Source organism: Trachypithecus francoisi, unplaced genomic scaffold (assembly GCF_009764315.1).
Source record: "Trachypithecus francoisi isolate TF-2019V2 unplaced genomic scaffold, Tfra_2.0 Lachesis_group18, whole genome shotgun sequence".
Taxonomy (NCBI): domain Eukaryota; kingdom Metazoa; phylum Chordata; class Mammalia; order Primates; family Cercopithecidae; genus Trachypithecus; species Trachypithecus francoisi.
In genome coordinates, this window is record NW_022681463.1 from 6987252 (window position 1) to 7002858 (window position 15607).

The following is a 15607-nucleotide window of genomic DNA, read 5'->3' on the forward strand; positions in this document are numbered from 1 at the left end:
TCAATATTTAAGAAACTAACATTGCGTTAAATAAGGAGAAATGCCTTTAGGCAAAAGCAAATTGAGGACACCTGCTGGAAGGTATAGGGAAGATACAATAAAGCAGTAAACATCTGTGAAAAATAGGAAACATAAATCTAAGCTTGCATGTTTTAGATTAAGAAAATATTAGTTTAGTTTTTTATCTAGCAAATATTTTACTCAGAGTTAAAATAATACTTTATGAAGATGATTCTCAATGCATACAGCCTCCCGAGTAGCTGGGACTACAGGCGCCCGCCACCACACCTGGCTAGTTTTTTGTATTTTTAGTGGAGACAGGGTTTCACCATGTTAGCCAGGATGGTCTCCATCTCCTGACCTGGTGATTCGCCTGCCTCGGCCTCCCAAAGTGCTAGGATTACAGGCATGAGCCACTGCGTCCAGCCGTGACTTCCTATTTCAAGTCATCCTTTCCCTGTTTCCCAAAAGCTTCAGTAGGAGACAGCTGTGGTCTGAATGTCTGTGTTGCTCCCAAATTCCTATGTTGAAATCTAACTGCTGAGGTGATGGTATTAGGAAGTAAAGCTTTGGGGAGGTGACTATGCCTTGAGGGCAGAGCACTCATGAATGGAATTACTATCCTTATAAAAGAGATCCCAGAGAGCCAGCTTGCCCTTTTTCCTCACGTGAGAACCCAGTGAGGAGGCATCATCTACAAGCCCAGGAAGCAAGTCCTCATCAGATACCAAAATCTTCAGCCATCTTGGTCTTGGACTTCCGGCCCCCTGAACTGGGAGAAATAAATCTCTACTGTTTATAAGCCACCCAGTCTATGGTATTTTGTTATAACAGCCTTGAATGAACTAAAGCAGATTTAGATACTCTGTGTAGTCAGAGAGAAGTTTACCTAATAAGTAATACCTTGACACTACGAAAATGTCTCCATTTTAGTCTCCACAGCCCAATTAAAACTTGGCCACAACCTACACGTTGAAAAACAGTGTTCTATTCTCTCATGTAGTAGCAGAAATCTAACATTTCGCAGAAAATGTGCTTTAAAGAGAAAAGTTTATTTCAAGAACTGTTCTTCAGAAGAGAAAATAAGATATAAAATTGACGTTTCAATAATGAGGTGTAAATTACAGCCACTGAAGTTGTGTAAGTATGCTCTGATGTTTGCACAATGATAAAATTGCCTAGGGTTGCAGAATGTATGCAGAACGAACCAATTGTCCTTGTTCCAGAGAAAGTTACTTGGCTTTTCCAAGACAACTCACTTTAGGAAATTTGATGGCTATTATCAAATTTCAACTATTTCAGCTATAATCAACTTATCTCCTATTCAGTCTTTTAAGACTTTCTTTCTCATTCAACATAGATCTGGTCTTAGGCTGGAAATTAGCACTCAGCTAAAGATTTGTCTCACAAAGAGAGGAGCAAAAAAAGCAATATTATTTTTAATGTCTTCCAGTAGCATAGATATCTAACCACAAGAGTTTTGAAAATGGATAGTCTAACATAAGAAACACAATTTGATAACAATTGTCATAGTAATTGATTATTGTTTGGTTCTCAAATGCCTTTCACACATCTCTCCCTCTACTACAATTGAAAGGAATTACACAAGAGGTTAAGAATAGATTTTTTATGTTTGTTTGTTTTTTTTCTTTTAACTAAGCAAGGCAATAATATACATTAAAACCTTTCTGAGCCTATGGAGACACAGTCTGTGATCTCTACCCCTAACAGCATTCTCTGATTCCTCAACTTGATGTCTCTCTCACTGGCAATAATCGTAATACCCTGGAACTTGTCAGACCCAATACTTTTTCTCAAATCTGGTGTCACACTTGAAAATTAAGCATGTACAGCTATTATCATTGAAAAAAATCAGAATTTATAGTCAATAGATAATGAATTCAAATCTTACCTCTCCAATCAATTAGTTGTCATGAGTTTGACACTTAATTTTGAAGCATTTTAAATCTGTATAATGATGTCAGAGGCATGTGAACCAGAGCAACTCCATCTTGAATAGGAGCTGGGTAAAATAACTGAGACCTAGTGGGCTGCATTGCCAGATAGTTAAGGCATTCTAAGTCACAGGATAAGATAGGAGGTCAGCACAAAATACAGGTCATAAAGACGTTGCTGACAACACAGATTGCAGTGAAGAAGCCAGTCAAAACCCACCAAAACCAAGATGGCGAGGAGTGACCTCTGGTGGTTCTCACTGCCACACTCCCACCAGCGTCATGATCGTTTACAGATGCCATGGCAACGTCAGGAAGTTACCCTATATGGTCTAAAAAGGGGAGGCATGAATAATCCACCCCTTGTTTAGCATATCGTCAAGAAATAGCCATAAAAATGGGCAACTAGCAGCCCTCGGGGCTGCTCTGTCTATGGAGAAGGCATTCTTTTAGTCCTTTACTTTCCTAATAAACTTGCTTTCACTCTGTGGATTTGCCCTGAATTCTTTCTCGCATGAGATCCAAGAACCCTCGCTGGGGGTCTGGATCGGGACTCCTTTTCTGTAACATTTCTCTGGTAACCACAGAAGGGACTATAGTATAGAAACCCCCGACTCAAAGATTAACTTTGGGTAAGTTTTGGGTCCTGTAACAATGGGAATAGCAATATCCATTTCATACTGTTGCGAAAATAGACTGAAGTCATAATTTAGATGTGTTTTATGACTTGTAAGTAACTTATCTATTTTATTGTTCTTTTAAATTTTGCATCAATTTGGCTTAACTTCTCCAACTATTAAATAATTAGCTTGCTGAGAGAGGCAATTGATTTTCTGGGTTGCAGTTTTCTCATCTAAAACGAAAACAATAATGCCCAGCTAACAGAGTTGTTCAGAAGGTAAATGACATACATTCCCAGAGCCCAACACAGTGTTTGCACCTGAAACATGCCTAATAATTGTTATGTCGCTCTCCTCTTCTCTGTATATTATGGAGTGCCTACCTCAGATATTTGCAGAAACAGTGGGTGGCAAATCTATTCGAAGAGAAACCTTCTCTTTCTCTAACTCTTCAGAAATGTTAGTGTCTTTTAAAAAAATACATCGCCACGACAAAAATGCAGCTGCTCAATGCAGTTCTTTTAAGTAGGAGTTGATCTATAAAAAGAATAAGCATTAAAACTAACATTTTCCATTCATATGGAAGTATTGATAAAAACAACACAGGCATAAACATTTTGAATTTATTTAAAAAATCACCTACCCATGTCTGCAATGTTAAAGAAAAATAAGTCAAAAGTATAAAGAATTATTGAGCTTTCAAGAAGAGATAGAAAGGCTTAATCAACCTGGCCTCTCCATTCAAAATGGAGCCACAGTTCTTTCCCTTCCTCACCCTTCACATTCCTGATACCCATTACCTGGCCCTAACCATTCAACGTTTTCAACATATTTACCATTTTTTGGTATTTTAATTTGCTAATTAACTATTATACTATCATTTTTCTGTTTCTCTTCAACTCACGATAATGTAAGATCGTGTAAAAGAGACATAATATCACATTTGGCTGTGTGGAATGATTTGTTTCCTAGGTCTTCCGTTTCCCAAAATCTCAAGCTTAACAAGAACAGGTCAAAGATTTGGTTGGAAGGTCAGTGTTTTCAATTTTAAATACTTTTCCAGAAATTGAGCAGAAGACAGTTCTTGCAACACTGAAAAAAAGTCTCACTATTGAAGCAGGGGAAAAGAAAAAATAACTCTCAGGGAAAGCTCTGGTCAAAGATCGCCTAAGCAGCAGCCAGCTGGTTCTGTTCCACGGAGGAACACACCCTTGCTGGGTAAGAGGCTCAAGTCAGACTAATTTTGATAAGGGCTGGATGGTCTAGTTCTACATTGCATGCTTCCAACACTCATGTTACAGCCTGGAACTCACAGCTAAGCCAGAAATGCCAACCAGGCAAAGACTGGACATTACAGACTGGTCAGACATCTCATCTTTCCTTGCACAGGAGTTGGACTTTGGATTTCAAAAAAGAAGACTCAAAAATAGTATTGATATCTTTACTTTTAGCAACTAGAAAGGTTTATCCTATAGAAAACTTAAGTGATAATATTAGGTGTTTGTTTATACATGCTGCATTCAAAATTTTAATTGAAAAAATGTTAAATACAGTGTGATATCCTGATGGATCCTAAAACACAAAATCATTAGTGGAAAAACTTGTGAAATTCAAATTAAGTCTAGAATGTAGCTAATCGTTAAGTCTCAATGTTGGTTTCCTTTTTGTAATGAAATACCACAGTCATATAAGATGTTAGGATTAGGGAAGCTGGATGGGGTACATGCCAACACTCTCTATTCTTTGCAAGTTGTGTGTAATTCTTACACAATCCCAAGCTCACTTAAAAATGAAGAAAAATATAACTTAAAGTAGATTGACCAAAATCTCACAATAATTATTTGGAAGGTAAAATATGGACAATTTTTTCTATTCTTGCTTTACATTACATTGAATTGTTCATATTTTTACCATTATTTTATTATTATAATTGAGATAATTATAATAAACATTATCAATAAAAATAATTTTGTCTTTCTGTAACCTAAAACACATAAATTTCTAATAGTTATTAATTAACAGGAAAGAAAATACAAAGGTTACCTAATTTTAACAATGAACCTTTTTAGGTCAGTGATAACCCATTTGAAAGAATTCACTTTCTTGACAGACTCTAAAGACGTTTATCTTTAGGCTCTTAAAATTAATACAATTATAGTTAAGTGATGTTCAAAATGTGAATCTTCATGATTCCATTTGTAAATAAATTTTATTATGCAATATTTTCAAAGCCATATTGTTTTAGTTAATTTTTAAATTGGGAATATCTCCAAACACAGTTATGGGCTTAAAAGTGAATTTTTGGCTAATGTGAGCTCTTTGGCAATTTTTTAATCCTGGATTTCCCCACATTTCTGTTTATTATACTACAATCAAAAATGGTATTATGAAATACATTAAGCTTAATGAGATTTTAGTTTGAAACACAAAGTAATTAAGAAAAACAAAACTAAAGCCAAAGTACTAAATTCTAAAATTAAGAAATTAAGTAAAACCACTGTTTACCCATGGGATGCCTGGAAGACAGTATCACTGGGACATGTTGGCTGATGGTAATTCCCCTCCCTTCATCTACAGTTTGTGTGAAGTTCCAATAAAAATACTTGGTTCTAAAACATGTAGACAATTAATAAACATGAACATAAATAAACACTTTAAAAGTAAAAAGGACAACTTATGGTTTTGAGTCCTATTGAAAATAAATCAGAACTTGAATGAAAACAAAAATCAAAGAAAGCTACATAGAATTTTCTCAATGCCAAAAAATTTCTACTAAAAAAAGTCCTTGTGTTACAGACAACTTTTTTGGGAATATAAACATTAATTTTGGAGTATGCTAAACAAAATAAATTTTCCCTCCACCAAAGAATAGTATCTAGAGCAACATTCAAATGAATTTCATAATTTTATTAACAAGGAATAGTAGACATCACCTGTCATTAAGATTCTTATCTTCAAACCTTCCACCTTGGATTTATGAATGTTATGAGTGTGCATACTATGTCCTATTTGAGTATATACACATAACACACACACATATATATACACACACACATATATTTGTGTATATATGTATGAATATATATTTATGTATATATTTGTATAAATATATATTTGTATATATATTTATGTATATATATATTTGTATAAATATATATATATATGAACAAATATAGTTGATCCTTGAACAACACAGGAGTTAGGGTCACTGATCCCATGCAGTAAAAAATTTGTGCTTAACTTTTGACTCCCAAAATCTTAACTACGAACAGCCCACTGTTGACCAGAAGCCTTTCTGATAACAAAAACTCAATCAATATGTATTTCATAAATTGTATGTATTATGTAGTGTATTCTTACAATAAAGTAAGCTAGAGAAAAGAAAATGTTACTTAAACAATCATAAGGAAGAGAAAATGCATTTACCATTCATTAAGTGGAAGTGGATCATTAGAGAGTTCATTCTTCACATTGAGTGAGCTAAGGGGGAGGATGGAAAGGAGGGGGTGGTCTTGCTGTCTCAAGGGTGGACAGTGGAAGAAAATCCACATATAAGTGGACCCTCGCAGTTCAAACCTGTGTTGTTCAAGGGTCAGCTATAATGTCATGACTCTTCTTTGCTTCTTGGGAGCATTTCCAGCATCATTAGTTGCACTTTCCATAGGTCTCACGGTGTTATTCAAGGTTTATGATATTGCATTAAGCAAGATGAAAAATACACACAAATCATGAGAAATCATTCTTACTGCAATTCCCAATTTATTGGAGATACAACTGGCTCATGCAGAGATGATGAGCATCACATGGTGTTTTAAGCAGATACAGCACTTGAGCTCACTGCAGTAGCAACAGGAGGTGATTATGAAATTATTACAGTAGTACAATATGTACCACAGTTAATTTTATGCAGTTATGACTTAATACTGCATGTTTATGTTTGTTTCCATTTCTCTAGACTACAAATGGCGCCATGTACAGTCTGTTTGTATGCATATGTTTTGAGAATTTTTAACTTTTGTGTATATTTTATGATAGTAATAAGAAAATAGACTAGTATCTACATATATTTTATGCATTCATGACATGGCTAATTGATCTTGATATTTTCAACATTTCAAGGATACACAGTTCTTCCATGAGTTTTTTCAAATTATCGCAAATCTACAAACAATTTTCCAATAGGTTTATTGAAAAAGAAATCCACCTGTAAGTGTACCCATGCTGTTAAAACTTGCGTTGTTCAAGTCTCAACTGTGTGCAACATATACCTATATGCACACTGTATCAAGGTTTATTAAAAAGTCTAGGACAAACCATGAAATAATTATAGTAACTACTTCTGGGCTGTGGAAAACTGGGTACATGTTTTTTCACTTTGTTTGAATCTACAAATTGCAAATCATTTGGTGAGAGATTATCATCAGTATACTATTCCTGGATACCATTAAAACACAAATACATGAAAGTATTAATAGGAGAATTTTGGGACAATGTGACCCAAGAAGATATTTCTTTCCTACTCTATTATTCTTTTCCTTCTTCAATCTGCTGAAATGAGTCTACACCTTTTTTAACATTGTAAAGTTAAAGTTTATTTTTAAAACTAGTATTTAGAAACAGGGGGATACTAGCAGTGAAGGTTAAGGAGATGGAAGAATCCTGACCCTACTAGTTATTGAAGCCTCTTATAATACAAATGACCTTAAAAAGATTATTTAAAGCATATAAATAGGATAATCAATGAAAAAAGAGTCTCACATAGATTCAACTCTTATGAGGAACTGAATGAAACACAGTAAGTTTTTCAACACCAAGGAGTTACAAAGAACTATTTAATACATTTGGTTGCGATAGCAGTTTGGAAGGAAGAAAGAGAGAGGAGGAAGTTAAAGCCAATGTGAGATGATTCATCAAAATAAACAACAGAAGGACTAATGAGTTAAAACAAAACACTCAACTATCAAAAAGTCAAAGTGGCGGGGAGTCAACTACTTAACAAATCATGAACAAATGTATTTTTAGCTTTAATATTAGGGAAAATTTTTTAAAGATTATCGCTTTACTATAAAGAAATGCAAAATGTTCAAGTAAAAAAAGCAGCAAAACCATTAAAATATTTACATCAAAATTTTGATCAATAATCAATATGTCTAATTAGGAAGAGCTTATCCAAAATTATAAAAACATGGGACAGAAAACTGGAGACAGTTATAAATAAAAATTTGCAAAAGATAAAACTATAAATAATCAAAATATGCAGAAAGTTTGTTCATATTAGTAAACAAGCAACACATCAAAATAAATGTGAGATATTGTTTTACAACTACTAAACTAGTCAAAATACATTTTAAAAATAACATGCTAGCAAGAATATGGAGAACCAGTACACTACATTTTTGATTGCATGTGTAACTCATTTTGAAAACAATATGGCAGTTGGAAACAAGGGTGATGATGTTTCTTCTCCCTAGCTCATACATTTCACTATATGGATTTTATATTGAATATATAATTTCACAGAAATAAAAGAATTCTGTACAAAACTTTTGCATGTTTTATTATAACAGAGAACAGAAATAACTAAAACAATTGTTAGATAAATTTATACAGATGTATGAAAAATACTTAGAAATAGGAAAAATCCTTATTGTATAAGTCAAAACAAAAAATGCCATAGTATATATTTCGCATTATTTTCAACTATGTCAGAAATATAGATTATAAAGTGCAAACAATAAAAATAATTGAAGTGTTAAAATAATAAAAATGTGCATGTTTCCTAGTTTAAGCCCAGTTATTCCTGATCACTGGTACAAAGATATAATAACCAGATACCAAAAATTACGGTTTTATAAAATAAGAAATAATTTTTTTATGAATAAAGCATATAGTCAAAAAACAAATTTATAGTCAGGGTACCTCACGCGTGTGTGTGTCTGTGTGTGTGTGTGTGTGTGAGAGAGAGAGAGAGAGAGAGATGGAAGGGTCCCTGGTCTATCTCTCACTACATTTCTTATGTAATTCTCTCCAGAAGTGAAAATACACATAAATTATTGCAAGTATTCTGTGGACTTCATAGAGTCACTGTGAAGGTTAAACAAAACAGTATGTTCGAAAATGCCTATTCTGGTCTATAGCTGTACGATACGTTCCAGGTGTTCAAAAATATTCTTTCAATATATTTAATAGAAAGACAATAATATCAAGAAGTGGTTACATCATAATTTAATAAGTGTAATACAAAGACTCTTTTTTTCACCTTCAAATGAAAGAACTAGAGCTGATCATTTTGGTAGGCCCTACCAACTCTGTAAAGTTCTGGGGAATGAGCAGAACATGAAGAAAGTCAGAAATCACTAAGGGATGATGATAAGAAGATGATAAATGCTTGGATCTCCTAGAAAAGCATACCTTAAAGAAAAGCTTTACAATCTGCGTGTGTGTGTGTGTGTGTGCGCGCGCATATGTGTGTGTAAAATAACCTTTTTAACAAATAAACAAAATTGAAGCACAACATACATGGACTTTCATTACAACCTTTACCTGGTTTCACAACATGTAATGCACATTCAGAAAATAGATGTCTATAACTTTCTACGACTGAGATAAGCAAAGTCTAATTCTAACACATAGTGCTTTTTTTGATTTTTCTGGAGCGATGAATAATGCTTCTCACATGGGGGGGCATTATCTACTTGAGGAAACACATATGGCCCTTTTATCTCCTCTGTGCTTAATGCACAGATAAATACTTACACATGCACAGGGAAATGCTTCCACTCACACCATTTGCTCATTGGAGGAAAAAGCACACCCATGTAGCCTATTACATTTGCCAGGGCTGGGGCTTTGCTCTAAAGCAATGTCTGCTTTGGATGGCAAATTTTAGTCTCTATTTAATAGGTTCATAGAGGGGATACTCACCTCTAGCTCCCCCACGCTGGATGTTTTTTTCTAATCCCTGACTCCTAAAAGTGTCTGCGCCCAAAACATACCTGTTTCTTCTGGACCCTGAATAGCACGCTTATTTCTGCTGCTCTGACTGGAGTTGCCTTCTCCTGGAGCTGCTGGTTCAAAGATCTATGAACAGAAAAATTCCACATTATTGGAAAGACAGCTGAGGCGAGGGAGAGGCAGCAGTGTAGGCAGGATCTTGCCTGAGGCTTGCAGCTGCTGCAAACTCACTTTCAGTCCCGCGGTGACAGCTGGGGCTTCCTCCAGGCCGGCCTTGGGGGCTCTTGCTCTTGCTGGCAGCTTCTCCGCGTGGTGGCCCTGCAGCTCTGCCCGGAGGCTGGCCAGGTCCCCTTGCAGGGCGGCCACCTGGTAGAAAGACACCACCGTGAGGCAGCAAGACAGCAGTGCCAGCAGCAAGGCTGCAGCCAGCAGCTTTCCGTCTTTGGAGGATCGAACAGAGGGGCTTTCCTTCCGTGGGAGGATGGAAACACACTCCTTCAGTTTCATTTCTTCTCTTTTCTTAAGGCAAGAAGTAAGGCGTGACTGCTCCCTTTCTGTGGAGTCATCCATATCGCGACTTGAACTTTGAAGGTTGGGGCCTTTAGAATAAGTGACCACAGGGAATGGATCATTTCCTGTTATCTGTGTTTGTTGATGTCCTGTGTGCACTACATGGCAGGGCTTGGCTCACCCCTCAGGAGAGTTCTCCTGAATTTTCTTCTTTCTGCCTTTCTGCATCTCGACCCCTACTGTACAGTAGGTTTGCTGGCATCTACCCTCCAAATGGATTGCTCAATCTGTCTTCCTCATTTCACTTTCAGTTTTTGTAAGAATTTCAAAGTCATCTCACAACACTCACGCTCAAGTAGATTTAAAGCCCCTTAAATCTGCTGGGGAAACCTGGAGTTTGGATTGGCACCTTCAAGGGAAAGCTTTTAAGATATGCACTGGTCTAAGAAGCCCACCCTTAAGCATAGTAAGGGAACTGTGTCTGCTTGGGGCCACATGGCTTCATAAGAAAGGGGGAAAAGCAGCTGAAAGTTCCTGCTGCCGTCATAAAAATAATTGATGTGAAGGTCACATAAGCTAAGTGCTTTAGCATTGACTTGTTCTTAGCTAGAGAGTGATTGATTAACAGTCTTCAAATATGAAATAAAATGGAGAATCCTTGAAGGAAGTGTGGAAGTAAGTTCACTGGGAAATATTCATATCATTTATACTAACAATGTCATAAAAAGAATGAGACTAAATTTTACAGACATATTTAGATTAGCTATCTGAAGGATTCCCTAAATATAAGTGAACATATTTTTAAGGAAAACATGCATAAACTGTTTTCTTCTGAGACTCATCATTGAAACTCTATCATGCATATGAATGGCCTGTCCCGAGGAGCCTGGTCTCAGCTTTGCTGCTCAGACTTCTGAAGCTTTAAGTCCCTACTCAGTCTGATACTAGTTGAGGAGAATCAGCCTTTTCTCCAGCTCCAAATGCCTGACTGCTACCATTAACCACTCTCAAGTAGCTTGTCTACAACTCCCATGTTGACTGTGCCGCAGCCTAACAGGTCGGTGTACAAGAGGTCCTTGATCAAACAAGAGCCACCTTAGCTTTTGATTTTTCTGTTGTTGACTTGGGGACCTGTGAGGACTGTTGCATTAATTCTAGTCCTGCCTTATCCTGATAGCTGGTTCCTGGACATTCCCCAGTTTCTCACTCTTTGCCCCAGCATTGAAATATTGATTCATCTTTCAACAAACATTACTGAGCACTTAGCAAGCCCTGGGTAGTCACTACTCCCCTATGGACTAAGACTGGTGAGCTTTAGTTCTGTGTCACTCTACATTTCCATACAGACTTCAGTAAGAAATTTACAGAAATAACATAGTGCAGAGTGGAGAACTCTAGACCCAGGCTTCTAGACTGCAAGTCCTGCCGCACCCCTCATTCTCCTTAGGCAAAGCACTTAAACGCTCTGTGATTCCATTTCCTCACCTGTGAATTGGTATGATGGTATTAACTGTCCCTGAGATACGTAATGAGGCTTACAAGAATGTGGAAACAAATTACATTTTGGATGCTTTCATTTAAAAAAAAAAATTATTTCCAGAGGTTTTGGGGTAATAGGTGGTATTTGATTACATGATTAAGTTATTTAGTGGTGATTTGTGAGATTTTGGTGCACCCATCACCCAAGCAGTAGAGACATTGAGCCCAATTTTTAGTCTTTTATTCCTCACACCCCTCCCATCCTTTCTCCTGAGTCCCTAAAGTCCACTATATCATTCTTATGTCTTTGCATCCTTGCAATTTAGCTCCCACTATGAGTTAGAACATACAATGTTTGGTTTTCCATTCCTGAGTTATTTCACTTAGAATAATAGTCTCCTATCCCATCCAGGCTGATGTGAACGCCATGAATTCATTCCTTTTTATGCGTGAGTAGTATTCCATCATATATTTGTACCATAGTTTCTTTATCCACTCATTGATTGACGGGCTCTTGGGCTGGTTCTACATTTTTGCAATTGTGAATTGTGCTGCCATACATATGCGTGTGCAAGTATGTTTTTCATATAACGACTTATTTTCTTCTGGGTAGATACCCAGTAGTGGGACTGCTGGATCAAACGGTAGTTCTACTTTTAGTTATTTAAGGAATCTCCACACTGTTTTTCATGGTGGTTGTACTAAATGATTGGGGAAATGCAAATCAAAAGCATGATGTGATGCTTCCAGTTTTTCATTCACTTTTATTCTTTACATTCAAAATATGAATGAAACATTTTTCAGTTACAAACAGTGCTCTAATAGACATTTTCTACAACTGTGCTTGTAACATCTGCAAGGGTTTCCCAGCAAATGTCTGCTGAGGGACAAGCACATCTTCACTTTTACAGGCGCCACCCAGTTACCCTCTGATGAGTTCCCATTTCCTCACTGTCTCACTACAAAATGACGCAGTCAGACTTGCTTGTTTTTACCATTAGGACTGTTCTTTTTTTTCCTTTGCATCTGCAAGTTTCCAATATCTTTTTAAAATAACTCATTATTATCCTGGCCTCAAAAATAAGCTGCTTTCTAATTTCTCTTACCTATAACTCCCACAATAAGGTGACTGTGCCCCAGTCTAACAGGTACGTAGACAAGAGGTCCTTCCATCTTCCAGGTGGAAGTCTTCTTTTATAAGGATGTTTGTAAACCCTTTTGCATCAGGCATGACACAGTACAATTCTTTTCTGTCAGTTCTTGTTCCAGATCAATTAGGGTGAGTCATACGGAGTAACCTTGCCATAAAAAATGGAATTCGTATGGAGATTGTATGAGGGCTTTCTTACTGAAAGTAATTGAGATCCTTCAGATTATGTGTTTGTGTATTTTTATGACCTAAATGCATGCAGAAATGAAAGGATGCAAGGCAGTGCCAGAAAGCAACTTCTCTCTGCGTTTCGCTCAGGGTTTCCTGTAGACACTGCTTCTCTCCGTCCCTTGACATTCTCGCACTTCTGGCGAGTCATTCCCCTCCATATCCCTCAGAGAAAAATTTGAAGACAGGGAATGATTTGACTACTTTAGGGAATTCTCTCTGCCTTCGTTACTCTGTTGGGCAGAGACTTTCATGCCTGACCATCTCAAAAGAAAGTCACTGGACAGCCTACACTCAGCCATTTTTCAACCAGTGGCTGATGTTTGGTGTGGCAATGAGCAGTACCATGCATCAAATGGGCGAGTGCTTCTTCCACGAAGGGCAGCCCTCGTGTCCCTCTGGCCAGAGGGACAGCAAGCAAGGATGGCAATGTGCACGTCCTCCACAGGGATCTGACAGTTGCATTCTCTCTAAAGACAGGTATAAAACGAAGTGACATTCATGACTCTTCAATCTCTCATTCAATGAACAAAAGGAAGTTATTACTCCATAAATCGAGAATCTGTTTCCTGAAGAGGAAATGGTTTGGCAATAATTTAACAGAAATTCTGTTAAACAAGAAGCATATTCACGTTCATTGAATAATACACCACATCACAAGTTTATTCAGGGACAAAAGACCACTGTATCTGAGCCACAGATTGTGCAGCGATCTTCTTATACTATATTCAGTGTTTACTGACAGTGTTTAGCTGCTTTTTACACGCATCTTTTTCTCAATGTAAGTGTAAAGCATTCTTCTGTCATTCAATCAACAAATTGAGATACTAGTGCTTTGTGACTGATGAAACTGTTCTATCCACTCAGAAATAGGCAGATAGGGTTGAAAAGAGTTCAGGAGTCAGAAACAGCAGAAAATAAACATTCACTCTCTGACTACGTTCTAACACTGACAACCTCAAAAATATTTTAAAAAATGAATTGTAAATTTCTGGCTAAATAGTGCTATAAAGAATTACAGGTTTGAGGAATCTCTCCTATGCCCCTTTTCTTTGAGGAAAAGGGTGTTTTTAACAAGGATTTAGACCAGTCAAGCATGGTGACAACAGCTCTTCTAGATCTGTAAATGTACCTAAAAGTATATCTAGATAAAATTGGTATCCTAAAGCACTCAGAATATGGAAAATAGTATGATATAGGTTAAGTATTGCATTTCAGGAAAATATGCTGTTTTCCCATAGAAATATTATACATATATACATAAAATAATATATATATAAAATGTATAGATATACACACTATATATAATGGAGAGAGAGAGAGAGTATGTGCAGTAAGTTATTATATAGTTAAACTTGATTTGAAAGGTGAAATGTTAGTCACTGTATATGTTTAATTTTAAAAAAATTTAATTCACACATTATATATGAGATACAGTGTCATGTTTTGATATATGTATAAAATGTGTAATGATCAAATTAGGAAAATTAACATATTCATCAACTTAGATATTTATCATTTCTATCTGGTGAGAACATTGAAAATCCTGTCTTCTAGCTCTATTGAAATATATAATATATTATTGTTAACTATAGCTGCCCTACTGTACAATCGAACACTGAAAATCGTTCTTCCTGTCTAACCCTGACTTTGTACCAGGTGACAAACCTCCACCCCAATACCCCTGGTAACTACTCTCCTACTCTCTACTTCTATAAAATCAACTTTTTAAGATTGTACATGTAAGTGAGATTACACAGTATTTGACTCTCTGTACCTAGCTTATTTCACTTAATATAACGTCCTCCAGGTTCATCTGGGTGGCTACAAATGACAGGATTTTATTTTTTATGGCTGAATAGTAGTCCACTGTGTTATATCACATTTTAAAAATTCATTCATCTACTGATGGGCACTTAGGTTGATTCCATATTTTGGCTATTGTGAATAGTGCTGAATCAACATGGGGATATTTCTTTGATACACTGATTGCTTTCTTTTGGATACAGACCTAGTGATGGAATTGCTCAAGTATGGTAGTTCTATTTTTAGTTTTTTGAGGAACCTCCATACTATTTTCCATAGTGGCTGTACTAATTTACATTCCCATTAACAGTGCACCAGCGTTCCCTTTCTCCACATTCTCACCAGCTAGAGGTCATTATGCTAAGTGAAATAAGCCAAGCATAAAAAGACAAATATCACATGTTCTCATTCATATGTGGGAGCTAAAAAGGTAGGTCTTATGAATATAGAGAGTTGATAGGTGCTTACCAGTGGCCAGGAAGAGTAGGGAGAAGGGTGGAGGGATGAAGAGAGGTTGCTTAATGTTAGAAAAAATAAAACCTAATGTTTGATAGACTAGTAGGGCAACTATAGTTAGCATTAACCTGTTGTACATTTCAAAGTAGCTAGAAGAGAATCATTTTAATGTTCCCACAAAACAAAAAGATAAATATTCAAGGTGATTAATATCCCAGTTACCCTGAATTGTTCTTTACATATTATATGATGTATCAAATTTTCACATATACTCTGAAAATATGTGCATCTGTTTTGTATCAATAAAACAACTAAATTTAAATTTAAATTTAATAAATGGACTGCAAATGTTTTAATGGTTTATTTGAAATTTTGCTTATTAAATTTTGAGAAGAGGATGGGGTTAAGAGTGTAGGCTCTGAAGCCAGAAGAAGCGTCTGTATGCCCAA

At 36.2% G+C, this 15607-nt stretch overlaps 1 protein-coding gene and 1 long non-coding RNA gene across 2 annotated transcripts in view; both read right to left on the minus strand.

The window, feature by feature from the left end:
* Positions 1-10468, minus strand: part of TNFSF13B (TNF superfamily member 13b) — a 33238-nt gene extending 22770 nt beyond the window's left edge. The window contains exons 1-2 of the mRNA XM_033177289.1: positions 9761-10468; positions 9571-9655 (exon numbers count right to left, since the gene is read on the minus strand). Coding sequence (XP_033033180.1) covers positions 9571-9655; positions 9761-10099 — 424 coding nt within the window. The 5' untranslated portion in view covers positions 10100-10468. The remainder of the gene's footprint in view (positions 1-9570; positions 9656-9760) is intronic.
* A 1706-nt stretch (positions 10469-12174) lies between these two features.
* Positions 12175-15607, minus strand: part of LOC117063522 — a 36819-nt gene continuing 33386 nt past the window's right edge. Inside the window, exon 3 of the long non-coding RNA XR_004428967.1 lies at positions 12175-13465. This is a non-coding gene — a long non-coding RNA (uncharacterized LOC117063522). The remainder of the gene's footprint in view (positions 13466-15607) is intronic.